The sequence below is a fragment of the Falco punctatus genome (assembly GCF_963210335.1).
Source record: "Falco punctatus genome assembly, chromosome: 8".
NCBI classification, from domain to species: Eukaryota; Metazoa; Chordata; class Aves; order Falconiformes; family Falconidae; genus Falco; species Falco punctatus.
In genome coordinates, this window is record NC_137588.1 from 65326701 (window position 1) to 65352014 (window position 25314).

At 51.9% G+C, this 25314-nt stretch overlaps 2 protein-coding genes across 12 annotated transcripts in view; one reads left to right on the forward strand and one right to left on the reverse strand.

Annotated features, from left to right (window-relative positions):
- ARHGAP26 (Rho GTPase activating protein 26) overlaps positions 1-7491 on the reverse strand; it is a 155691-nt gene extending 148200 nt beyond the window's left edge. For 3 of the 6 annotated variants that reach the window (XR_013929869.1, XM_080398174.1, XM_080398175.1), the window contains exon 1: positions 7153-7491. Coding sequence is in view for 5 of the 6 variants with exons in the window: in XM_080398174.1 (XP_080254300.1) it covers positions 7153-7306 (154 nt within the window). In the remaining variant the exon portion in view is untranslated. Of the gene's footprint in view, positions 1-4102; positions 4911-7152 lie in introns of those variants that run through there. The other 3 variants (XM_080398173.1, XM_080398171.1, XM_080398172.1) reach the window with 3 other exon arrangements.
- A 189-nt stretch (positions 7492-7680) lies between these two features.
- Positions 7681-25314, forward strand: part of FGF1 (fibroblast growth factor 1) — a 58793-nt gene continuing 41159 nt past the window's right edge. For 2 of the 6 annotated variants that reach the window (XM_080398192.1, XM_080398194.1), the window contains exon 1: positions 7766-25310. The gene's annotated coding sequence lies outside the window, so the exon portion shown is untranslated. Of the gene's footprint in view, positions 25311-25314 lie in introns of all 6 variants that reach the window. The other 4 variants (XM_080398196.1, XM_080398195.1, XM_080398198.1 and 1 more) reach the window with 4 other exon arrangements.

Consider the following 25314-nt stretch of genomic DNA (forward strand, 5'->3'; position numbering starts at 1 on the left):
CCATCAACCCAAAAGGGTTGAATTTATTCCAACATCAGACACCCAGTAAAGTGCTGGTGCCATGTCCAAGCAGCAGCATACACAGGGCCAGCTGCTTCTCCAGACATCACCATCACACTGGTGTATCAGGACATGCTCTGTGGCATGATTCTAATTAAAAAGATCCCCAAGCCCTGTTAATGAGCCTTCTGCCAGCATAATTTAACAGACTTAATCATGAACGCACACTCTCCTGCATGCCCAAACCCTTCTGCTCATCAGTTTTCCTCTCCGGCGCTGCCAAGAGGCTAGATACAGCTACAGCCCAAGTCAGCAGCTCACAACACCAGCTCAGTGGCTAGCACTGGACTAGAGGAGCCCACCCCACTCAGGAGCTGGCTCTCACCATCAGTCCTCAAACGGTCCTGGCTGCTGGGGGAGGAAGGGGTCCACAGGCAGCCCCAGGAGACCCCTAGGGAGATGGATGAATGATTCCTGGGGATATCAGGAGGAACCTCCCACGCAGACCATGACCACGGGCAGGACATGCAGCTGCAACACCCTGGCAGGGTGAGTTTTCCTTCTTACAATCAGGCTGAGCCAGACAGGATAAGCATGCAGTCCCCTGGAGCCACTGCTACTGCAAAGCAATCCTCCCAGGACTAATGGCAGGGACCAACCATCAGCAATAAAGAGTATCTTCCAAGCAGGAATACATTCCCATTGCTAATTTCCACTGGAGAGGATGAAGAGGAGCTTTCAACTTGTGCTGAAAATAAAGCAAAGTATTATCACTTGTACTAGCCCTCATTTGAATAAATACCAGGCAAGCTATTAAATATGTGACTGCACAAGCCACACAGGTCATGCAAAGGAGGAAGAAGCCCTCTTTGCCTTTGGCACTGCTGGCATAGGACTGGCTGAGTTGTAACCAAGTACTTGTTCTGCAGCACAAAGTATTCCCCACACCAAACATTTCCTACTGCCCTCCAAAAGGAACAGAGGGGGGGAAATACATACTGACACAGGGAAGCCACGTTACACCTTTGCTGTGTGCAAAAAGAGGGAAAAAATCAGAAGCAACTCTTCTTAGCAACGAAACCCCAAAACCACGTGCTTTCCCCCCAGATTGGCCCTGTGGTTTGCTCACCTGGCCAAGGTGGAGAGCCCATGGCAGCCGCCCTGCCCCACTGCTGCTGAGCTCAGTGCTGGCAGAGACGCCCCCACCCCTCTGAGCACTGAGCAAGCTCCTTGGGCAAAGCTGACTCCCACTGCCTAGGAAGGGACCGGGGGTTTTGCCCACACAGACGCAGTGCTGCCCCAGGAAATCCTCCCTGCCACGAGGCAGCATTTTCTCTCAGCACCTGGAAAATGCCAAATGGGCTATGCAGCAAGCACAGCGTGACTCACCTTGGTAGCCCTTGCACACCATCACTGCTCATAGGTGGCCAGCACTGAGTGCCTGATGGCAGCAGAAAAATACCATTTCTCATGGCACAACCAGAGCAGAACCAAATGCAAGCAGCCACAGCAGCCCAACAGAGGCCTATATTCATTTTTGCACCCTCCAGAAAGCACAATGTTCCTTTTACTCCAAACCCAAGACTGCAGAATTACAGCTGTCTCCTAGCCAGGAGCACTCCAAACCGTTAACATCTGCACCTGCAAAAATAGGGACCGTTCCTGGAAAGGCCAGACCTAAACCTCTAGATCTCAGTCCATCCTCTCCTCTGCGCATGGGTGATGGAAAAGTTTGGTCTGTTACTACTTTCTTCAGGGACCAGAAAGGCAAAAGGATGAAAATAATCCAAGAGCTTCAGGTTCCTCCTCCCCACCACTGGTGGGCACCTGTGACACTGGGGCTATAAAAACCCATCACCCCAGACAGCACCAGGTTACGAAGCAGCCCAAGATGCGGCTCTTCCTGCAACACACCAGAGGGCTTGCACCCTGGAGAGGCAAACAAGAACATTTCAAGTGCACAGCACCACATTACCTATCTACCCACCTGAGCTGGGCAGCTATAGCCACCCCGGCCAGAGCCTCACCCAGGCTTGCTCTAGTTGGGGTGCCAAACTGCAGAGTGGGCAGAGACAGGCAGCAATGGTAGCAAAGCCTGCTGGGGCAGAAGGCAACCAAAGGTATTGGCCAGAGTCTGAAACACTTCCTTACTGCCAGCCTAAGCCTTGTTTGTATCAAAAGGGAATTAACTGCTGAGGTTAAGCACCACACAAAAGTTTCACTTTCACTTCCAGACGATCTGCAAAGTCACACCAGCTCCAGCCATGGCACTGCCACACCACAGTCATGGGCACAGACACTTCTCAAAGGTTTCAGCAAGACGCTGCTGAGACACATAGTAAAATCCATGTGCAAGTGCATCCCTGAGTGTATGGTCCATGGGCAGAGCCCAACACACAGCACCGCAAAAAACCACAACTAACCTCACTTAGTTTTTTAAGTTCCACAGCAACCACAGTGCTGGATGTATCCTGGGGAAAAAACCCACAGCTGCACCAAAAGCCCTCCTGGCATCACCCATGGTGGCAGCACAGGCCACTGGCACTATGCAGGCAAATGCAGATTGTCCCCCTGGGCAGCACATTAAAATCACACACAGCATGCACGGACCTAAGGGTGACTGCATTTCTCTGACAGGCTCATGCAGAGTGTGCTTGCACAATGCACACACCAGGGCTGTGCAGCTGGAAACCCCAGCTGGGGGACAAGCCCCAGCGCTCACCACAGCCAGCACAGCGCACACCAGCATAGGGCAGAGCCAGCATGAGACCTGCAGAACAGTGCTGCAGCATCTGCCCCAGGAAGCTAGCAGGGCTGAACGAACTCCCAGCTGCTGCAGGGCCCAGGTCCACCCCAGCATCACCCTTTCCCCAAGTCCCCCTTTCGTCCCGCCCCTCCGTGTCACCCAGCTGCAGCTCTGCAGTGACCCAGACAAAGAACAGCCAAAGGAAAAACGACCCAAAACCCCAAACCAGCCCAACTGTGCCTTTCAGGAGCACGGGCACCTCCACCCATCCCATGTGAGACCCGGACACAGCACAGCCCAGCCAGGGCACAGCCCTCGTGCCCGTGGGAAGGGGGTTTGCAGAGCCCCCACTGGCTCCAGCCTGGCCCTGCCACACAAATTGCAGCCTGTGAGTGAGCACAGCAGCAGCTGAGGCATGGACTAGTTCAGTGGCTTCAAATTAGTGCTTGGGAGCTGGAGGAAGAAGCAAAAAAAAAACCAACAGCAGAAACGTGGCAGGGCACCAGACAGCAGCCCCAGCGCCTAAAGACGACCACAGCCCGCAGCCCCCTGCAGCCCAATCACCACCAGGACACAGCGCCTGTCAGTACAGGGAGACCTGGGGGCCATGGGGAGGAGGCAGAGGAAGAGGAGGTGGGAGAGGACACCCATGCTCAGACTCCGCAGCGGGGGAGGTGATGGCTGCCAGCCACCTGCACCCCCACATCCTCCATCGTTACATATGCTGCTCGTTTTCCAAAGCAAGCTGAAAAGCATCTTTGCATCACCACCTGGGCAATTGGGCTTGATACCCCCTCCATCAAGGCAGAAGGGCTGGAGGTGATGCCGGCACCACAGGCAGCCACTGTACCAAGATGAGCTGCTGGCCAGGACACAGCTCCCTCCTGCCCTGTCGCAGGCACAGGGGATACACAAAGGGGCAAAATGCTGATGGTGCCTGTTACCAATGGTCACCACAGCTCCTGCACTGGAGAATAAGTTTCACAGCATCCAAGCTTCAAGTTCATTATTTATGTCTTTGCATTTGCAAAACTTTCTGAATAATTTATGTATGGTGTATAAGGGAGGAAGAGGGACAACGTTTTGCTGAAAACCAGGTCACTCCTAACACCAGCCAAGCAGCAAAGGGAGACAATAGGAACAGGCACACATACTCACTGGAGGGGAAAAAAACCACCCTAACAGTATTTTTTACGTATATATGTATATATATACACACTACAGAAGTGCCCTCAGCATCAGAGCATATTTAGCAAGACCCTCCAGCAAATGAGGATTATTTTCAACCTTCTGAAATTATTCTCTTTTTTAAACGGAGCAGAAAGCACCATGAATCAGCCCCATTTCTCTCCGTACCTTCACCGAGGGCAAAAGCAGGGTAGCTGCAGAACAGCTCCATCACCAAATCCAAAGAGAGACTTTATCATGTGCCTTTACTCCAGCCCTACCGTCCCTTCACGCTGTTCCTGCCATGCCAGGGTTGGTGGTGCAGGGGCTGCAAAGGGCCACGCAGGGCAGCAGGGAACAGGAGAGAAATTCTGTTCAGAGCTGCAGAAGGGTCTTTCTCCCTCCTGCACCTTCCTCCCCACCACATAATTGCACCACAGTCCTGTCCAAGCTGCCCCCTCACCAATACACAAAGAGTTACATCCCCTCACGCCTGTCTTAAAGAGGATGTGAAACATTCAGCAGAAAATGCAAGAGGAAGGAAAATGAGAGAGGATGTTGCCAAGACTTCAAGTAACTCCAGTTGCAGGCTGCCTTGCTGGCCACAAGCCAAGATGCCCTCTCAGCCCCCTGCTCCCGAGGCAGCATGTCCCAAGCCAGGGGTTTGCTGCTCCCTGGACCTGCCCAGCCCAGCATCCACATGCCCTCCACGATGGCTGAGGAACATATGTGGAAGCAACGGCAATAGCAAGATAAGCCTGCCCTGCCCAGCCATGGGGAAACAAACTGCTTGGAGACACCAAACCAAAATAAAAGCTGGGGAATTAGAAGCGAGGAATGGCCACCAGGTACCATCTGCACCAGCTCACAACAGTGCTGTCCTAAATAACTGTGGTAGTGAATCAGGAACAACCACCCAGCAAGAGGCAACACAGCTGCTCTCCTCCACTGGAGCATCTTCATCTGTGCTAACAGGCACCTGGAGGGTCTGTAACAGCCCACACAACACAGCCAGAGCTCAGACCAAGAGCCTGTGGAAATAACTGAGCTGGATCCTGTCCTGCACCAGGTCTCTGCGGGACAAGTCAGAGGCATCACAGCCCAGCAGCAGCCATACAGCTGGTGAAGTCAGTCTTACAGTGGGAAGAGCCACAGAGCAGCTGAGCATCACAGCCAGGGAGGGGACGCTCAGCCCCAGCCCCAAATCCCACCCCAGGCAGCACCCTGCCCCACGCACCTCCAAACCTTCCCCCGAAGTGCCCTGCAGACCAGCCCTGTGATGAGCATGTCACTGTGCCCACAGCCACATGTGCATGGGATGTGGCCATGAGGCTAGGCAGTGCTGGTACTCAAGCATTAATTAATGCTCCAGCAAAATCGTCATTATTCATGCCCCTACTGACCACAGCCTGGGCATCAGGAACAGACCCGCATCCCTGCATGGGAATTAAGGTCTAATCCAGGAACGCATTCAATAAAGGCTGCAAAACAATCCAGCCATAAAAACATCCTTATCTCCGGAGGCTGGCAAGCGTTCTTCCTGCCCCAGCGCGAGCAGCCTGGAGTGTGGGGGCTGTGCAGCACGGCCACGGCTGACCGGAGAGGAGCCCGATAGCAGCTGTGAGCACACAACAGTTCAGCACACCCAAAAATACCTGCCACGCAAAGTGATCAGGGAGAAGGCACAGCTGGCCCCTCAGACAGCACCTGCCCAGCGACCAACTAAAAGTGCTCACTGACTAAGCCCAGCAATGAACACCCTTGGGACCCACTAGTTCATTCCTAAAATTTATTTTCAATAAAGAACCATGCTGTAGGATTTGTTCTACAGTAAAAGGAATGCTCCAGGCAGGGCCAGGAACAGGCTGCCTTCTGCTTGACAGGCAAACACACCACAGCAGAAGGCAGCTCAGACCTGCAGAACCGTAAAAGCACCAACAACTGTCAGGTTTGGTCGGGTTTTTAACCCAAAATGCTAAGAATTGGTACAATGGGGGTCCCTGTAATCCAGATGTTACTGGCTGCTACTCCAGCACGGGGGAACTGCACCTGTGGGGCTCGGTGTGAGACCTGAAGGGGATGGAGCAGGAATCAGCCCCACAGCTGTGGCTTGGCCCTCCCAGGATGGGACAGGGTGGTGAGCTTGGCCAAAGCATCACCTGCCTGCACACCCCGGGGGTGACACTGCTATACCTCAGCTCCCAAAATAAGCCTACCACGTCCCCAGGACCAGGCTGGTGCATCACAGGCAATGCCAGCGGGGGGGGTGCACGGCATGGGTGTGCATGGCTGTGCCCCTCTCCCACCCCACTGCCCCACGGCACCAAACTGGAGCAGGGCAGGGCAAACTCAGCAAGGTGACAACTTACAGGAAATTTACTGTCTGGGGAAGCAATCTGTGATGTGGACCAAAGAAACTCAAAAAAAGAAAAAAATCCCGAATGATCCTGTGGGAGAAACAGCTGTTGCTTGGAGAGCAGCCCGCCCACCCACCACAGCACCCCAAGGGCACAACCGACCCAACTGTGGCAGCGGGTGGCCATGCAGAGGTATCCCCAGCCCCAGCCATGGGGACAGGAGCCAGCCCAGCCTGGACACGAGGTGCGATCAGGACACTGCCAGCAGCAGGCAAAGGCATCCCTGGCCCCAGAGCTGCAGCCTGCCATCACCGCATCACCCTCCTGTGCAGCCCCAACCACAAAGAGGCATTTTGCAGCCTTGGTCCCAGCCTGCAGCTCTGTCACACACCACCCATCTCCACTTCCCCACACGTGCTGGGGACAGAAGAGCTAGTACCAGTGATGCAAGCCCAGGAGGGGGGCACGGGGCCACCCTGAACACAGAAGGGAGAGAGGACAATCCGTGGGGCACAGCACCCACCCGTCACCCCAGCCAAACCACCCCCAAAGGACACAACTCCTGAGGGCCATGGACTGGGACGTGGTGGACCAGGACCGTACCGATGGACTATGCATCCTGATGGACCAGGACCAGGCAGTCCTGACAGACCAGGGACTAGGACTAGGCATGTCCTAATGGACCACGACGAGGCAAGCCCTGACGGACCAGAAAGCCCACTAAGGGCTGCGGGACAAGGATAGGAGCAGGCGGCCGGACGGACCGGGCGTCCACGGCCCAGACCGAGCAGCGCTGGGCCAGGCGGGCCCGCGGGCCGCAGGACCGCGGCGGGGCGGGGGGCCGGGCGGGGGGCGCGGGGCCGCCCCCGGCCCCTCACTTACTCCTGAGGGCGGCGACGAGCGACTTCCCATCCTTGATGAGCTCCTTGATGAACTTGTTGGTCTTCTCCAGCTCGGCCTCGTGGGAGCGGAGCCGCTCCCGGAACTGGGGGCTGTCCAGGCAGCACTCACTGAACTCCAGAGCTGGCAGCCCCATGATGCCCACGCGCCGATCACCACACACAAACACAAAATAAAAAAAATGTAAAATTAACAATTAAAGGCTTTTTCAAGGCGAAGCCCGCTCCCGCCTTTCGGGGAAGCTGGGGCCGCCGCGCCCCGGGAGCGGCCGGGCCGCGCGGAGCGGAGCGGGGCCGGCGGGAGCGCTGAGGCGCAGCGGGCGGGGGCGGAGCTGCCGCCGCTCTGGGGCCGCCGCCCGGGCAGGGCCCGCGCGCTGCCCACCCGCCCGCGCCGCCACGACACGCCCCCTGCGCGCAGACCCAGCCAATGGACGCCCCCTAACCGCTGCCTCGCCCCGCCCCCGCGGCCCGCTGAGCCAATCAGCCGCGGCGCCTTTGAAGGCAGGGCAGGGCGGGCGGGCCCGGCGGCGCCTGAGGGGAAGGCCTGCCGGCCCGGCCTGCGTAGGGGTCCGTGCCGCGCAGCCAGCGTCTGCGGCCGGCCCAGGGCCACGCCGAGCTGGGCCCTGCACCCGCGGCCACGGGCGGCAATGAGAAGGCAGGAGGGGGCCACTCGAAAGGCTGGCCCGGCCCGGCCCCGTGTCTCTCCCCCCCCAACCCCGTTCCCCGCGGACCTCCTGGCCCGGGGCCCCAGGTTGTGTGGCAGCTGCATTAACACTGCATCTGCCCGGGCCTCTGGGCGGCAACTTCTAACAATTTTCCTCCCGTTAAACATCTGTGTTGGAGATTATTCCCCCAGGTTTAATAGCGTGAGCTGGGAAACACCGTTAATCACTCGGGCCGGCTGGTTAGGAAGGGGCACCAGCACCAGGTCCACCCCTGCATCCCCACCAGCACAGCAATGGCTGTGGGATCAGCAAGGTAATACCGTGCGGCTGTACCCAGTTCCAGCTGCACCTCCCTATGGCCCATTGCCTTCAGGAATAGGCCAGGAATTAGGCCTAAGCACCGCAGCTGCCTCATCACCTCCTTCCCTCAGCTGGGAGCTTCCAGGAGCAAACTGCAGCCCACAAAATAATTGCTCCTCATCCTGGTTTTGGCTCTGGCTGCTATAAGGTGGATGGCTCCTAATCAGCAATAGAACAGTGACAATTGTCAGTGCCAGCCCTACGGATCTGGGAAAATCCATTTTCACCATAAGTGACAGTGCCAAGGCAAGCCACCCTGCAGCCTCCCCCAGGGCAGAGACATACACACAAGCCAGCAGTGGCCTCTCACCCCAGACTGTGACAAACAGACACATTTGTGGATAATCCCTGGATGACTGGAATTCCCCAAGCTCAGCCATTCAGGCTGGTGTGGAAGGCACAGGGGAGTCGCCCCTCATATGCGGTGCCGGGAGCTGTTCTGGATCAAGCACTGCAACAGGGCAACATTCCTGTCAAGTCAGCCATGAAACACGATGCAGAGCTGGTGCCAGCTTCACATGTTTTTGAGAACTGGGGGGGACAACTGATGGTCTTGCACAAAGCTTGGGCTTCACATAGGGCTCACAGAACGGGTTCCAGCCAAAGCCTGATGTTAAAAAGTTAATCCACTTACGTTTTCCTGCAGATGGGTCCAGGCATAGCAACCTGATACCAGCCTAACCTTTTGTCTCTGCTTTTTTTATTTCACTGGCAGGTCTAAAGCACGATTTTCTCAGTCTTCACACCACAGCCTAATTCAGGCTGAGTCACTGCCTTCAAATATGGTTTGCGAGCCACATTTTTTTGGATGAGGTCTCCTAATTATAAAAAAGGATGTAATACTAATTACATGCTTATCTCATAGGCAGGATATAAAGTTTAATCAGCTGTCATTTACACCATATGCATACAGCCCTATAAAAGCACTAGATTTTATTATTTGGATTATGCTTCTTAATTTTACACTCTACAAAGTCACAGGAGCACATACTTTGGTTTTATCTTTCTACATCGCCATCGCTCCTATTAACAGAGTTTTCCAGCACTTACAGCTAATACAGAAAAACCTGTAAGTAGATTTATAGGACACTGCCTTAGAGGATCAGAATATTTGGGGCTGGAAACTGAATTTTTTTTCAGCACTTTTCCAGAACCACAGAAAGTAATGATGCTCAGACTGTCATTTTCTGATGAGGACAGAATCAAAGCATTACAAAGCTCTGTCACTTGAAATACTGCACACACCACAGGACTGGAACCGAGGCCTCGGGCAGGCAGCAATTAATGCACCAGATCATGGACTCATCTCCCTTTTTTCTGGCTTACGCTACATTCACTAGGATACATTCGTGTTTGAGTTCCAAGTGTGGGAGCAGAGCAGGGCAGCAGGCACTGGGGATGAACAGCCATTGACATCCTCCAGCCCAGTTTTCCTAGGACTGTGCATCCAAACTGTGAAAGAATACCATGAAAGGGAAAAATAAGCAGACAAAAAACTCCACATCCTCCTGCCTGTAGCTAATAGCTTGCATTCCTCTGCAATCTCTGTGTATTTGCCTGCTTGCTTTATTTTTTTAAGCAACTCAGTTGTCTCACCTCCAAGTGAGCTAAGCCAATAGGACCAACAGTAGTGGTCCAGTAATACTGCCATTTAAACCAACGGAAACCTGCCCACCAATCCCCTTGGGTGCAGAGCTTGTCCTGCCAGTCTCCAGCAAGCACTCCTCTGTGCCTCTCCAACACTACGCTCAGCCTTACTTCCAGTAGATGAAAGCTGCGCCTTCTGCAGTCTCACGCTCCCACCCCTGAGCCCGTCCTTGACCACACATTAACACATTCTCACTCCCTTGGTCACCAACCCGCATCCCACAGCTAACTCACTCAGGGAGCAAAGTCAGCAGCAAACTAATCCAGCACTGGAGAAAGGGGGTGGGGTGGGGGGAAATGCAGCAGCAGCCTCTAACTAGTTTATCTCTCTCTGGGATCAAATAACCACCAGTGTTGATGCACAGGGGTGCAGGCCACCTCAGCCACAGCTAAGCAGGAGATAGGATGCTGGAATAGCATCAGCTCAGACCAGCCGCAACTGCTCTTCGCAGCCCTCCCTTACACCAGTATTACCTCTGGGTGAGTCATGCCATCAGCTGGACTAAGTAAACTCGTTCAAAAATTAACAATTTTATTAGGGTTTTTTCTAGCCCTAGTTTTCAACTGGATCAGCTCCCTAATCCGAGGGCAGCGTCTCCTCACCTCCATTTTCCTGCCCCATCCTTGTGCTGGCTGCAGTGGTTACTGGACCTCTGTGAAACCGTTCTTGCTAACATGGCAGGAACGAGCCACATCTCCAGGAGAGCTGCCTGCCAGTTCAGTGAGACCAGTCAGATAAAGGAGTGACAGCATGAGCGGGAGGTGGGGAACCACCCTCAGCCCGATGCAGCAGTGCCGAGCCACTGTGTCAGCTCGCAACATCTCATGGCTCCATCCAGCCTCAGAGTGACAGACACCCATGGGGAGGTCAGTGCTGCAGCTTGTGCCAAGCATGAGCATCCATGCACATGTACCAGGGGATGTTAAATTCTGTCATCCTGCAAGTGTCTTGCATGGGGATTTTGGAGGCTCCCCTCTGACAGCTGACTCCCAGTCCCAGCAGTATTCCCACTGCTTGTGAAAATAAGAACCAGTGCTATAGAGGAGGGAAGGCAGAAAACCACCCACTAATCAGATCTCAAAACACCAGAGACTTGGGCATACTAATGAATTTCTGTGAACCCTAGGGGACTACAGTGGGCATCTTGACCATCAGAAACCAGGAGCTACACAAGAGTTTTCTTGGAATAGCCCTCAAGCAATATTCAAGGTCTGTTTATTATGTGACTATATATCACACTCACATCTTTCTTGCTCTCAAGGATTTTTTTTTTTTAGCTAGGCACAGATTAAGCATTGTATATGGCTAAAAAAGTTTCAGATCAATATATTAGACCATTGCAATGAACCTCCATGAATTCCCTGTTGTAAACCAAAGGGCATGTATTGACCTATTATACTGACAACATTCTGAGAGATCAGATCCTTGAGCTTGGACCTTTCGTTAGCTGTGAATACTACTCTAGAGTAGACACCAAGAGCTTCGCCTTCTCCAGTGCAGCTGTGTCAACCTAGGAATATGCTCTGGGCATGTCATTATTTGATAGACCATTTCCAAATGGCTGCAGCAAATAGCCTTAGAGACACTTTCAACATGATAGAGTGCTCCCTCCACTGAGCATTCATGAATTTTATGTATTTATAAAAAAAATTATGTTGGCTATATGTATCTTAGAGCAGAGCAATACCTTCCCTTCCCAAGTTGTGCCTCTAGCAATCACACATGAATTTCCACCTCCTCAATTCCTCTTTTCCCTTCTTCAGCTAACTTTTCTCCTTGCAGTCCCTCCTCCTGGCCTTCAGACACATTTGTAGGGATAGGCGAGAAGATAGATGCTGCTAAACAGCAGCAACATGAATGAGCCTCTGCACAGGGGTCAGATCTCTCTGAAGTGGAAAACAAGCAGGACCAGGGTCCCTGCTCCCAATCTACAAAACCCCTTTGGGTCCCAGCTTACACTTGTTAATCTCCAGTAAATTTTTTGGCAGTACTCATCATTAGCCACTTGTGCTACCAAGTCTTCCTGGATTTCACAGACACCAGACGTTTGGTAGTTGTTTTTGGAGGCTGGTTTCATTTTGAACAGAAATATCAATGTGAGATGCTATTAGTCAGTCTGTGTGTCCTACTTGCACTAATGATCTGCACATCTATTTCCTTCCAGCCCCAACTCCCTTCCTTCCAGCTAAACTCCCTTCTCCTGTTCAAGTCTGCTACTCCAAAATCTGTTGTTTGTGCCTTGGGCAATCAGTTATTCTCCCCTGCAGAGAGCATATTACTGTAACTATAGCTGCTACAAGCCTGTTGTCTATCTTAGGCTAATTGGCTTCGGCTCCTGCTTTTGCTCTGCAGTCACACCCATTCATACACGCCCAGGACATGCCAGCTACTTGCAGTGCAGTCTTTGCCAAGCCACTCAACTGGCACGTGCCTCTTGGAGGCATCTAGGAGCACTGAAAAGAGCAGGAACCACAGCAGCAAAGTCCACAGGCATTGCATCTGAGATCACACCATTTCTTTTCATCTTCCTGGCAGGTGTCAGAGCAGGTAGACCAAGACCCAACTTCCAAGTGCAGCAAGCACAGGAATGCTCCTTGGGCTTGAGAGTTTTCTGGTGCTTGTGCTTTTAGCCAGTTTAGGAGGTTTGTTTGCCTTTATTCCTTGTTAAAAATAAAATCTTTCCTCCACTCTTCAGCTAAGACACTGAGAAGACATACATGCTTGACCCTTCACCAGGCCCCTCAGTTTTGCTAATTGGGCTGGTCCTTCCACACTGGAAATAAGGCTTGCTGCAGAGTGGGGCACTTCTCCCAGCTCTGTTGATTTTTGGCACAATTCTCCAGATTGTTGCTTGCCTCCCTCTCCCTCTATTTCAGTGGCAGCTTCCTTACATTTTTACTACCTTGTGAAGGTTTATACTCTGCTCTCACACCTGCCCCAACTGCTAAACTCCCTTCTCCTGTTCAAGTCTGTGACGCCCAAACCAGCCTGCTGTCAGGACCCTGCCCAGAGCACAGGGATGCTCATGAATCCCTTTGGCCTTTCCTAGCCTGATGTTACGCTTTGACTTTTGTTTCTAGGATGATGATCCTTAGTGCTGGAGCCAGGATTCTACACTCAATGTCTTCTTTGTCTTCTCTTAATTTGATGGTGGTATCGATGAGTGACAATCAACAGCACTATGAGATCCTTATGGTGAAGCACCACAGAAGAGCAGGTTTTAGAACAGTCATGCTTGGATCTGTGGTTACACTGCCTTGCCCAGGAATTGGTCATAACTCACGAAACAGAAACATTATTTTAAAGAGTAATGCCTGAATCAGGAGATTGCAGAAGCTCAATTACCCAGCAGCACAAATCCCCATTTGATTCAATCCACAATGACCCCTTCTCTATCTCATTTTAGAGCACCATTCACACTGTAAATGTTAATGGCACTGTGCATACACGTAGAGACAGAACAAAGCACTGCATTATTAGCTATTATCTGTGGCATGGTTTAGTCTGTGTTACAAATCATGAAGGCAGTGACTACATGGCCACAGCTCCTGGAGACATGACAATCATTCAAGCACAAAAGTGAGCATAAGAAATTACCAGGTCAAGGAACTAGGATGTCTAGAAGCATTTAACACATTAACATGATGCAGGAAGAACACACAGAAAGTGACTTTACTGCTTACACATGTGCATTCGATATATGTAATTACCTTCCAGGCAAAGACAGGGCTAATGGTGCTAAAGATACCTAGTTTGTTGTTAATGGTCCAGGTTACATCTCACCCTGAGAGAAGAGTAGGCTTCCAGCTTCACTATGCCCTTCATCCCTGTTTTTTCCACTGTGATGCTGAAGAGCTTCACTAGTTCCTTTCCCATCCAGGCCTCACATGTGCAGGGATTCAATGGAGCAAAGTGGTGGTTATTTAGCAAGCTAGGGGAAAAAAATCCACTCTCTGCATCTGCCAGAGAAATAGCAAGGGAAACATTACTACAGGCCCTGCAGGGAAGTTCTTACCAACACAAAAATGGCAAGTGATACATAAGAGGAGTTTCAAGCTTGGGATTTTTTGGGTGCACCCCTTAAAGGGGAATGGGTATACAGCACACTACAAGCAAAATCCACCACGAGAGCTAGTGCAATGTACTAGTCCCCTACCCAACCCCACAGATCTTGAAGTGCTGAGAGCATCCAAGGTCTCTCCTACAAGTTTGCTTGCATCTAAGCAAGCTCAGATAACATCCTCTGAGAATAAGAAAGGCTCAGAGCAACAGGTTTCCCCAGGCCCCAGCTGACACAGCCACAACCCCTTGCAGCAAGCTGTACATGACATGCCAGTGTGGGCAGAAAGCTCTGCTATGGAGCCAAGGTGAGCCAGCCCTGCCATGTGCCCATACCACCTCCACCCTGGGCCTATCTGGGCTGCCAGGGAGCACACCAGCTAGCACCACTGGACAATGCCGATGTATGCGAGGCTCCAGCACTGCTGGCCCTGCAGCGACGGGCTGAAGTTAAGGATTAAACTGACAGACACATTGAAATTCCTACAGGACTGGCATCATTGTGGTGAAAAGGTTTCTGAAAGAAAGCGTTGGTCATAGATGTTCTCTAAACTCCCTGGAAAGGTTTTCCTAGAGGAAAATAAGAGGACTGACAGGTGCATTTTGGGCAGGAATGAAACAACAGCCAGACTGCCCAAGCTATAGCTAAACACACAAAGGCAAAGTCAGAAACAAGTTCTCAATCAAATGGAAAAGTGAAATTAGTCATGCCCCTGGGAATCACTGTAGCACAGGAAGCCGAAATGGAAAAGTAATAAGTGAACCAAGGGCTATGAAGTCTTCAAACATGTTCATGGAAGAACTATTTAATTATAGATATGACAAAGTTTCATTGTCAGGAAAGGCCAAACAGTCTGTCTATTCTTACTCTCAATTTTTGGGGGGAAATACAGAATCTCATCAAAGGCCCAGACAAGCAGCTGCCACTTGTTTCCTCTGCAAAGCACAATATTAACCTCTATCTATGTTCTACATAGGAGCTTTGGCCTCATAATGCTCCATGGAAAAAGTGTTTCACAGGTCTAAGTGGTTACACAGGGGTTTGTGGTGGGAAGAGGGAGCAGCAGGCAGAGGAATGCAGGACCCTGATGAGCTAAGGATGTAGGAATAGGTCATCTTCCAGAAAGACTCACTAATATGCAGCTTAGAGATGAAATAGCAGATGTCAGCACCCAGAGACGTAACCTACCTTTTCTTGTACCTAGCATTCGCCAAACATTGGAAGTCAGTTGCTTTCCAGCACACACATGCTACATAACCGCTTTGAAAACCATCATGCAGATCCATGCCAAGGAATATGTACTTTCCTTAGCTCTTGTTTATAAGTTACACCCTTAGAATCAGCCAGGTTAAGGGAGAAAGATCAGTCTTGCACATCCTAGGCATCAGATTCAGCTGGAGCTGCAGCCTTGAGAACCTGGTTCTGCTAGACAAACCAAAGCCTGCGTGGCTGGGCAAGAAAATGAGCATTGCATGAAATCCATAAAGCAATTCCCAGCTTCTACTGTCTGTGCAAAGCTTTTAAACCCCTCCTGGTTTGGAGTAGAGTCACCACCCTGTAGTCCTTGGCAGGTTCTTGCAGAAGCCCAGTTCAGCTTCTTGAGGCTGGATGTAGGCAGGGTGGCCAGGGCCCCCCGAGGGCACTGGGCTCTGGTGACATTGAGGTGCACCTCAATGCAGGAGAGCCAGCTGGCAGGGCACCACTCTTGACAGCACCTTGCTGACCACCAGAGCCAGAGCATCACAAATATAACATGACTGAAGTTTTGCAACAACATTGGCTGTGAACCAGTAGTTGAGAGAGGCAGCTCAGAATCAAGACTGTTGAATTTACAACCTAAACTTCTAAAGCTACAAAAATTTGGCCTCTCTGTTTCAGAGGGGCAGCGCAGCCTAGGACAAGCGGGGTGTGATTTTCAGGAGCAGCCAATACCCAAAGCCCCCTTTTGGGTTGCAGGGGCTCAGCCCCACAAAAGGGCTTGGCTCTGTACCATGCAGCACTGCAGAGCCAGGCATCAAAGCTTTTCCAACTACAGCTGCAAACTTTTGCCAGGGTACATACCAGCAACACTCACCCAGATGAGCTCTCATAGCAGAGCCACGTCCCCTACATCAAGCCCAATGCCAACATGCCACCACCTACATGCCCCATTTCAGCATGCACCACTACCTGCCTTTGACTGTTCAGCTGATGTCTTCAGATGATGATGGAAGCCAGTCCCAGTGCTGCAACAGCAAGGACCACAGTGCACACCTCTGCACCCAGGCTGAGTGCCCAGCACAACCAACCCAGCCAGAGGCACTGCAAGACCAGCTAAAGGCTGCAGCTAGCTCAAGCAGTGGCATTTAAACCCTGCTCTGCCCTGTATCCCATTAGCACCAACTCCTTACAGCTGGGCCCTCTTGCTAGCTGGCTCTCCCAGCAGCAACACACAGAGGGTGAGCCCTTCATGGAGTGCACCTGGAAGCCCAGAGTCATAGAACCACAGAAGGAAGTTTTGAAGATCATCTAGTCCAACCCCTCTGCCACAGGCAGGGACATCTTTCACCAGACTAGGTTGCTCAAAGCCCTGTCCAAACTGGCCTTGAGCACGTCCAATGATGGGGCATCTGCAGCCTCTCTGGGCAACCTGCTCCAGCGACTCACCACCCACATCATAAAAAATCTCTTTCTTATGTTCCATGTAAACGAAGTCCTCCCCTTGGCCAGCGCCGGCTCAAAGGGGAGAAGAGCCTTCACCTGTCCTGCAGCTTGGTTTTCTCCCACTTTGGCATTTGAGCCTGTGTGTTGCTCCCTGCCCTGTGCTGCTCCTGGCTTTGCTTGGCTCACAGGGACCAGAGAAGGGATCCAGCTGTGAAAGAGCACGTGGCAGCTAGCTCAAACCCCAGTCCAGCAGATGCTGCAGGCTCGCTTTCTTCACTTGTCAAAGTACAGTGGTAGGCTGCAATAAAATGGCAGACATGCAGTGGATAAACAGTCCTGAACGATCCCTCTGCCTAACTGCAAGCTGCCGGGAAACGCAACGCAGATGGGGACTACTTGCAGATGCCTTCTGGGGTGGTTTGAAGCTGTACGAAACCTCCCACCACTTAAGTGGCATTATGTTATCGTAAGACAATTCCAAGGAGAGGAATGTTTTCCCAAAATTTGTATAACCACTGGAAAAAAGTCACAAACCACTGTGAAATTGAGCTGAAGCTGTGTTTCCAGGAATTAGAACCAGAAGTTCCCAAACCAGACTCCAGTTTCCTTTTTGGAGGGTTTCCAGAAATGTCTGCTGTGTGTTAGCGCTGGTACGACCTGTAAGATGGATGTAAGGGCTGGCTCTCCCTGTGTAAATATTAATTTCCTCCCAGTTGTGTTCTGTGGTTGCAGTCCTCCGTGTTCCCTCTTTATATGTCTCTGCTCCTTCAGACTGGATGGAGATCTTCCTCTTCCCCCATACCCAGTGACTACCCCTTACACACACTCCTTTTGCCCCTGTGCCAGCTTTACATCAACTCCCTGATGTTGGCTTCAGTGCAAATTGGTTTAAATTTCATAATTACAGCAGAGCTACTGCCTTTCCTGTATAAAAATATCTTCAAAAGTAGCTAACCTTATCTCCGAAATCCTGTGGAAATCCCCACAACTATGCTAACTTTGCTGGGAAACCCAGACAAAAGGGTTTGCTCTTGGGGCTGGGGTTTGGAAGCAGGAGCTGGTCACTGTGGTTCCTTCTGCTTGACTCTGCGGAAGGCTGCAGACCCTGCAGTGTCACTGTACCCTGTGCCCACGCCACCCTTGCCTGTCATTAGCTCTGCACTTCATTTGGACCCTTCTCTGCAGTCTCAGGGATTGATATTTCCTTTTCTTTCTCTCAGCAGAAGACAAGGAAGGGCAGCTGAGCAGGAAGGGTGCCTCTTCTCCTGGTCAGCCACAGGAGTGTCCGAGGGGCTGGGTGCAATGGGGGACCTCAGGGCATCTGGAGGGCCAGAGCCAGCTGACTGAGAAGAACTGGAAGGGAGAGGAACCGAGACTCTGTAGAGGCGTTGGCTTACAAAAAAAGAAAAGAAGAACCAGGAAACAGATATGCACTTTGTTAAGTTAATGAATGTAAGAAGGAAGACAAGGAGCTGCCCTGCGGGAAGGTGTGCGAAGGTGTGCTGGCCCCTGTCGCTGCTGCCAGCAGCCCACAGCCAGAGAGGGACTGCAGCTTTGAATTCAAGCCACAGTAAATACCAGATTGTGTTAAACTGATTGTGGGGAGGTGTAAAGATCAGTAAGGTACCAATACCTATGGCTCTATGGGGTTTGTCATGGTTTAAGAAGAAAATTAACTCTATCCCAGTGGAAACCAGGACAGTGTTATGTTTCTCTATACCTCAGAGCTCTCCAAGGAGATGGGTAGGGTCTGACAGTACCATTTCAGCAATGCCTGAAGTGGAGGCAGGGCTGGATCCTGACACCTTGATTAACCCGCTTTTACTGTGTCAGCACATAAATGTATTGCCCAGCCAGAAAACCTGCCTGTCCCCACACATCAGTATGGTGGCTCCACTGTGTTTCCTGGGGACATGAGGACTGAAGCTAGCTGCACATGAGGCGTGCAGCTGTGGGAGCAGGAGAACAAAATTATCATCATCATCTCAATTATTTTTCCAGGCATATATTTAATCTGTTCAAGGTTATGGCATGAAGTGTCCTCATGCTGCACAGTACATCTCAGCAAACACAGCCATTGGGGCAGGGGCGCAGTAAGCAGATCCACCTCCTCATGTTCACCTTGCCACAGAAAATCCCATTGCTGCACTGTGTTTATTTTCACGGCAATGATTGCAGAGGACATGCCCTTGAAGCATGCAGATAAGATACTGATGATTGGAAGCAATTTCACTTGCTATTAAAACCATTAAGTGACTGGAGAGCTCCTTGACTGCTACTGGCTGCAAGGGCACGCGGGGCACCGCAGCAACCTCAGGAGGGTGTCCTGCCTGCTCTGCCTGTGACTGTAGAGGAGACAAGCAGCCTGGCTGAGGGTCAGCTTCCTGGGGTCAGCACTGAGATGCCCATCCCCCTACAACACTCTCCATTCCTGCTTCTCTGTTGCTTCTCACTCGAGTTCCCTGAGAGCAGCAGTGCCTTTCCCTACAAAGCTATCCCTGTGAAACCAGTAACAATTCCTAATTTATGGGTCTGGTCCTATTTGTTCCTTCCAGTTTGGGCTTCTTTGTTCTCCTCTTCCCTTGGCAGGACGCAGGGGGGCGTGGGGTCTGTGCGAGCCGGGTTGCACGCCTGTTTATATTCACTTGGCTTGTGAGATATGGCTTGAAATGGGCCTCTCAAAATAAAAAATGTTATTTACTGTACAATTAAATATTTATTTCCTAGTGGGCTGGATTTGAATGAAATGAATTTTCTACAATACTGTTTAAGCATGACTTACATTCTTTCCCATTGCTTTCATTGCTGCATTATCAGTGATTTTCTTGCTTATTATGCCTTTAATGGCTGCAGTGAGGTTTTCCTGTGACTTTACATAGCAAAAAAATGAAACAAAAAAGAAGTTCAAAAGAAACACAAAGATTTAAAAAATTACTGTGACATTGAATTCATCTTTCACTAATTTGATCTCTAGGAGGTACAGTGGCAAATTGAATACAGAATATTTCTTAATTATTCAAGAGTACTTCCCCATGCAAGTACATCGGCCCAGTCTGGGCATGCAATTATTGCATTTTTTAATAATGGTACTGTGGCATACTCAAGCGGACTGTCACAGCCTTTGCCTGCAGATTATCTGACTCACCAAACACTTCCCATGGTGGCTGTGTTTATCTCAGGATGGGCTCCTGCCAGGCAGGAGCCTGGCAGGGCAGGGCTGAGTTTCCACCAGCCGAGCACTGGCTGGGGCTCCCCGCGTCCCCTGCAGCAGCATCTGACACGTTGCTCTGCAGGGACGAGACCAGCTCCCTGGCTCCACCTGAATCCCCTCTGCCGGCCAGGATCAGCTGGCTTTGCCCTCAGGCCAGGGCATGCTGGCTATGACCTCTGCGGTGTGGCCCTGGGGAGGGTTTGCGGAGCCCATTCGGTGCAGCCAGCATTGAAGTCCAGTGGGGTGCCTGAGCCAGGAGGCTCTGGAGCAAGCCCTGCCCTGGCAGCTGCACAGGTATCTCTGCCTGGCTGTGTAGGACCCATCACTGCTGGGCATTAGGTCACTGCGCAGATGTTTTGCCCAAAATATTTTTTGGGAAAAAAATCAAATGCACCAAAAAATATTGACAATGTTTATGTCAAGTTGCCCACATTTGATCTAAGGTGACTCCTAATTTTGCTGTTTTCTGGACAGACATTTCTTAAATCTAATTCAGTGTAAAAACCCAAATTATTTTCCTCACTCCTTCTAGAAGCAGGTGAGTTCCTCATTCATTTTGTACTTCCCAGTCAGACACTGGCTGCTTCATTTCCCCATGTGGCTGAGGACCACGACACAGCCAGACCCCCTGGCCTGGAGAGCTGCCCCATGCACCGCACAGCCTCACACTCAGCACCCAAGACAAGGGCAAGCTGAGATTTTCTGGGTTAATTGCCAGGATGTCAGTAAAGAGGAGAGACAGAGATTTCTTTGTGCCGGCTCCAAGTGCCTCTGTTCCAGGAGAACAGCTTATAACTGACCTTGCTTTGTATGGCCAGCCCTGGCTGACACTATTTGCACAAGTGGCTGAGCTGACAAAGACAAAATTAAGAATTCTTGGAGATTTTGGGCACTGAGGTATCTCCTGGAGCAGCCCCCAGACACTGAAGCACCAGTTTTGATTTCCTCCCAGGATTCAGATCAGAAAATCCAATGATGCAATGAGCAGAGTTGATGTCCCTGAATGAGCTACCATGCTGGGTCCCTGGGCTGCCCTGCCTCTCCTGCTGCACACTCAGCGAGGGAAGAGAAACCTTCTCAGGCAGCAAATCAAAAGAAGAAAAATGAACCAGTGAAAAAACCCATACAGAGAGAAGGGCTCCCTTCAAATTCATACATTCATGTGACCTCCTGGGGTCTGGCACAGTCCTGCCAGGTCCAGCCCTTCTGCAGTGCCTGCACCCAGTACCCGCAGCCCTGCCAGCATCACAAAATCCTGGGCTGCATCCTGCTTACACCAAAACAAGGAAAGAAAAATCTGTTTCTATTGTCAAACATGTGGGAAACAAAACCAGTCAATGAAATATGAATGTAGTAGGACTGGTGGTGGGCATCACATGCTTTCCAGATGCAGCAATATGTATTTTAAGGCTTTTACCACCCTGTCCTTCTGGGTGCAGGGCTGACACTCAGTGCAGCCCATGGGGCTGGTGTGGATGCCAGGGGTGTTCAGCGCCCACCGGACGAAGATGACAGAGCACAGCCCCATGGTGCTCTCCTGGGAAGGTCCTTGTGCAGCTCTGGAAGCAGCTGCTGCGTGGTGAGCTCTTCGCAAAGCTGGATGAGCCTGCAGCAGCCCCCTGTCCTCAGGTGGGAGACACTGACAGGTGGTGGGAAATTACACAAGATGCATCCAAAGAAGGCAGCTCTGCCCAGGTGAGGTGTTTTCCTCCAGCCCAGGAGCTGTGGCACTCGCATGGTGTTTCCCCCAACATGCCTGGCAGAGGCACAGCATGGGGACAGCTCCAGCGATGCATGCTCTGATGGGGACATACGTAGACAGGACTTTTCCACCTTCCTTTCAGAGCTGCTGCTGCCAGTGACAGACACCACTTGGGCTAACAAAGAGGTTTCCCAAGCAGGAAGAAAGCTGCCTTGGCATGGCTTCCAGGGATGTGGGACAGCTATGAAAACTATGGAAACCACATAACAATCAGAGGAAAGTGATGATAACAAGCAGATATCAGCTACAGGCCTTACCTTGGGTCAGTTTTGTAAACAAAAGCAGCTATGGCACAGTGCAGACGTAAGCAGCAGTGGGTGATGCACCACTTCCCTGCCCGTAGGAGTTATCTGGGTGTCAGCAGCTCTCAAAGTCAGAAAGGTTAAAGGCAGCCAGAGCCAGGTAACCTGAGTCCTGCAGAGCCTCCTGAGTGCTCTGGTTTATATTTGGTAATTTTTGGAAGACTGGGACAAATGAAAAGCAAATGGGCTGGTGGGCTCTCAGCAACAGTGTCCTGCCAGCCTGGTGCCGCTCTCGGGAAAAGGCTGTGGTAGCAGGTTGGCACTGGGCTCAATGGAGCAGGAACTGGAGGGAAGAAACAATGCCAGGCAGCAGAGGAATAGGAAAAATGGATTCTGTCAAGCTAACTAGATCTATTTTTATATAAAGCTGTAATTAAATCAGTACTTGATAACAGCAGTATTTTTAAGGTAATAGGGCTTCTGTTACATATCTGATTTGTACCAAATGCAACATGGCACATATTAAACAAATCAGAATATGTCTGCTGTCCCTGAAATGTAATTACAGAAGATTCCTCATTTGTTTAGTGTATCCAGTAGAGTCCTTTGGGGATCAGTTTGTGACTCTAAACTAGTGCTGAGCACAAGTAAACAACATTAGTTTCAATATATAAGGTCACCTGGTAAAAAACAAATGATGGAAGTCATTCTTCAGGAGGGGGTGCTCCCTCCCGGGAAACAGTGACTAGGAAAGACCAAAGGGATCCCAGCAAACAGGCTGGGGCTGAGAACAAGACTACAAAAAAGACAAACAGAATTACTCTACTGCCTGTCTGGTTGGGAGAGTGACTGCTTCGGACAGAAATCAGGGTGAATGAGATGATGTTAATGAAAAACAGTCTTCCTGCCTATCTTCAACTCCTTCCTAATTGCCTCAGCCACAACCCGAAAGAGCAGAGGCCTGACCCTACCTGTGGTCACAGGGGAAGGCAACCTCAGCCCAGAGCTGCTGCAGTGGCTTTTGGGAGTCAGCAGAGGTAACCTGGGCACCCAGAGGTGGGTCCAGATGTGCACAGTGCCAGCTGTACCTGCTGCCAGCTGGGCCACAGCTACCAGCTCTACTGCCAACCAGATGTGCTCCAGCTGTGGCTGCTGCAGCCGAGACTACCCTCATCTGCATGGACCTCAGATCCCCTATAGCTGCCAGCTGTGCCACAGCCACCCCAGCTGTGCCAGGGCCCTAGCTATACCTCCCTGGTGGTGCTCGCTCTCCCCGTCTGTGCCACAGCCCCCCACCTTGCACACTCTTGCTTGTGTCTCAGCTGCACCGCATCCCCCAGCAGTGTTTGCCCCGACACACATCCAGCTGTGCCCGCTTGCCCCATCCAGCTGTGCCCAGCTTCCCCCTCCAGCTGTGCCCGGCTGCGCCCCGCTCGCCGCCCGCCCGCCACGGCCCCGCGGCGCCCCCTCGCGGCCCCAGAAGCTTTCGGCTGCACGTTGGTGCCGAAGCTAGTAACGTGCAGCCGGTGCGAATGAACAGCTTTTACCCGGGTTCTGCTGATACAGTCAGGAGTTCCTGTCCCCCCCGAAGGGGAACAGAGTAGTTAACAGGTGTCAGGGAGCAACTCTTTATTTCACATAAAACTGGTTAACGGGAAGCAAGGAAAAGAAAACAATTTTACATGTTATCTAAAGACTATGAAATAGGCTGATAAAAGGAGTGGTTTCTAATTTCTGGAACTGAATTTTTCATTGATGTAGCATGCATATGGAATAACCCATTTCTCTGCAATCCAAATCATACCTAACTATTAATGTTTTGCATCGCGGGTCCCACTCTTCAGCCAGCCTGTGCTGCTGTGTGCTGCCAGCCCACGGTGCTGAGCAGCCCAGCACCAGCTGCTGGAACTGGCTTCTTCCATAGCTCAGCTGGAGAGAATTCCTGGGGAGAGGGGCATTCAGGTCTTTCTGAGGCTTCAGCTTGTCTGGGCAAAGGTGGGTCTGTGCACACACCCCTTCCCAACAAGACCCTTCTCCCTGGTCCCTGCCCTGGGCTGGCTGTACAGTGCAGGAAGTCCCCAGCAGGACCAGCCCTGTCACACAGGCACCTCTGGCCTTCAGCACAGGGACCTTTAATGAGTTTTCTTCCTGCAAGGACCTAATTTAGGTAACCAAACACCTTGTGACAGCATCCACTCCTCCTGCCACCCAGCATGAAAGGGCACAGATGTATCCACATGCAACACGTGCATGTAGAGGCAGGTAAGACATGGTGTCCTGTCCCAGGCATTCACTATGCCCCACTCCTTCCCATGCAGAGGGTAGCTCCTGCCACCCACTAAGCCAGCAGAACTAGGCTGCCCTTCCCCAGCGCCTCACTGGCACCCTTCAGCTTTCATCCTGAGAGATGGAAGACATAAATGTGATTGGTCAGCCATGCCAGTGCAGCGTGTGGGGCCAGAGCACCAGGATGTCCCCAAGGACCTGTCCCCAGGGCAAGGATGGGCAGGACATGTGCATGCCTCCTGCACATCATGTGTGGGTACCCCCAGCAGCCCCCCACCTCCCCCATGGCCATGCACACCCATCTCCTCCAAGCGCTGGTGGGATGCTCACAACCAGCGCACAGGCGGTGATGAGCAGGGTCTGGCCCCACAACAGTTTATGTCAAGGCTACTGCAAGCCGCAAGCATTTTAAAAATTTACTTATCTCCTGTCAGTTTCCTGACAGGCTGTTTCCTGGGGTAAAAATGGGCAGAAAGAGGGCAAACAGTGCTGGGGAGACTTCAACTCTGCAGCAAGAGCCCTGGGGGACTTGGGGCTGGGGGTGACCACAGGACAGGGCAGTGGGGCAGCTGGGCACAGCATGCACACAGCAGCCTGTTTTCTGTCACCGCCTGATGGCAGAGAAGTGGTCTGGGGGCAGAAGCAGCTTCGAAGCAAGAGAGGGAAAGGACTGGTAAGCACACACAGAATGTGAGGTGGCAGCAGGGTTTAACCCCATCCTCCAGGCAGGCAGGCAGAGGTCCTGGGAGGCCCTCCGGGCAATGGGGGAGGCAGGCTGGATTAAATCCTTGTCTTTCACCTGGGCTGGAGTCCAGCCCCAAAATAGCAGTCCAAAACCAAGATCACATGAGAGGAAAAAAATAGCAAGGCAAAGGATTATCCATACTTCCTTGTCCTATGTGGGTGCAGAGAGGCGGCCCACACCACCAGCCACAGCGCTGCTTTGCTCCCTGGCACCACGGTGCCTGCTGGCTGATGCCAGCTCTTTCCCAGGATCTGGCACAGCCCCGATACCTGCGCCTATCTGAGGGACACTGCCTTGCTCTGAAGCCACCCGTGAGCACTGCAAGGGCGTGCAGGTGCGGGCGTGCATCGCTGCGGGAGCTGCCTGGCCCCTGGGGAGTGGGGCGAGGGGCAGGGTGACCCCAGGCAGCTCTGGCCTGCCTCAGTGCAGGTCAGCAGTGTTGCCTCCCAGCTGCGCTCACCGTGCTGCTGACTGCGCTGCTGCCACCGCCGCCCAGCCCTGTGCACCCTGGCCTGGCAGGTGA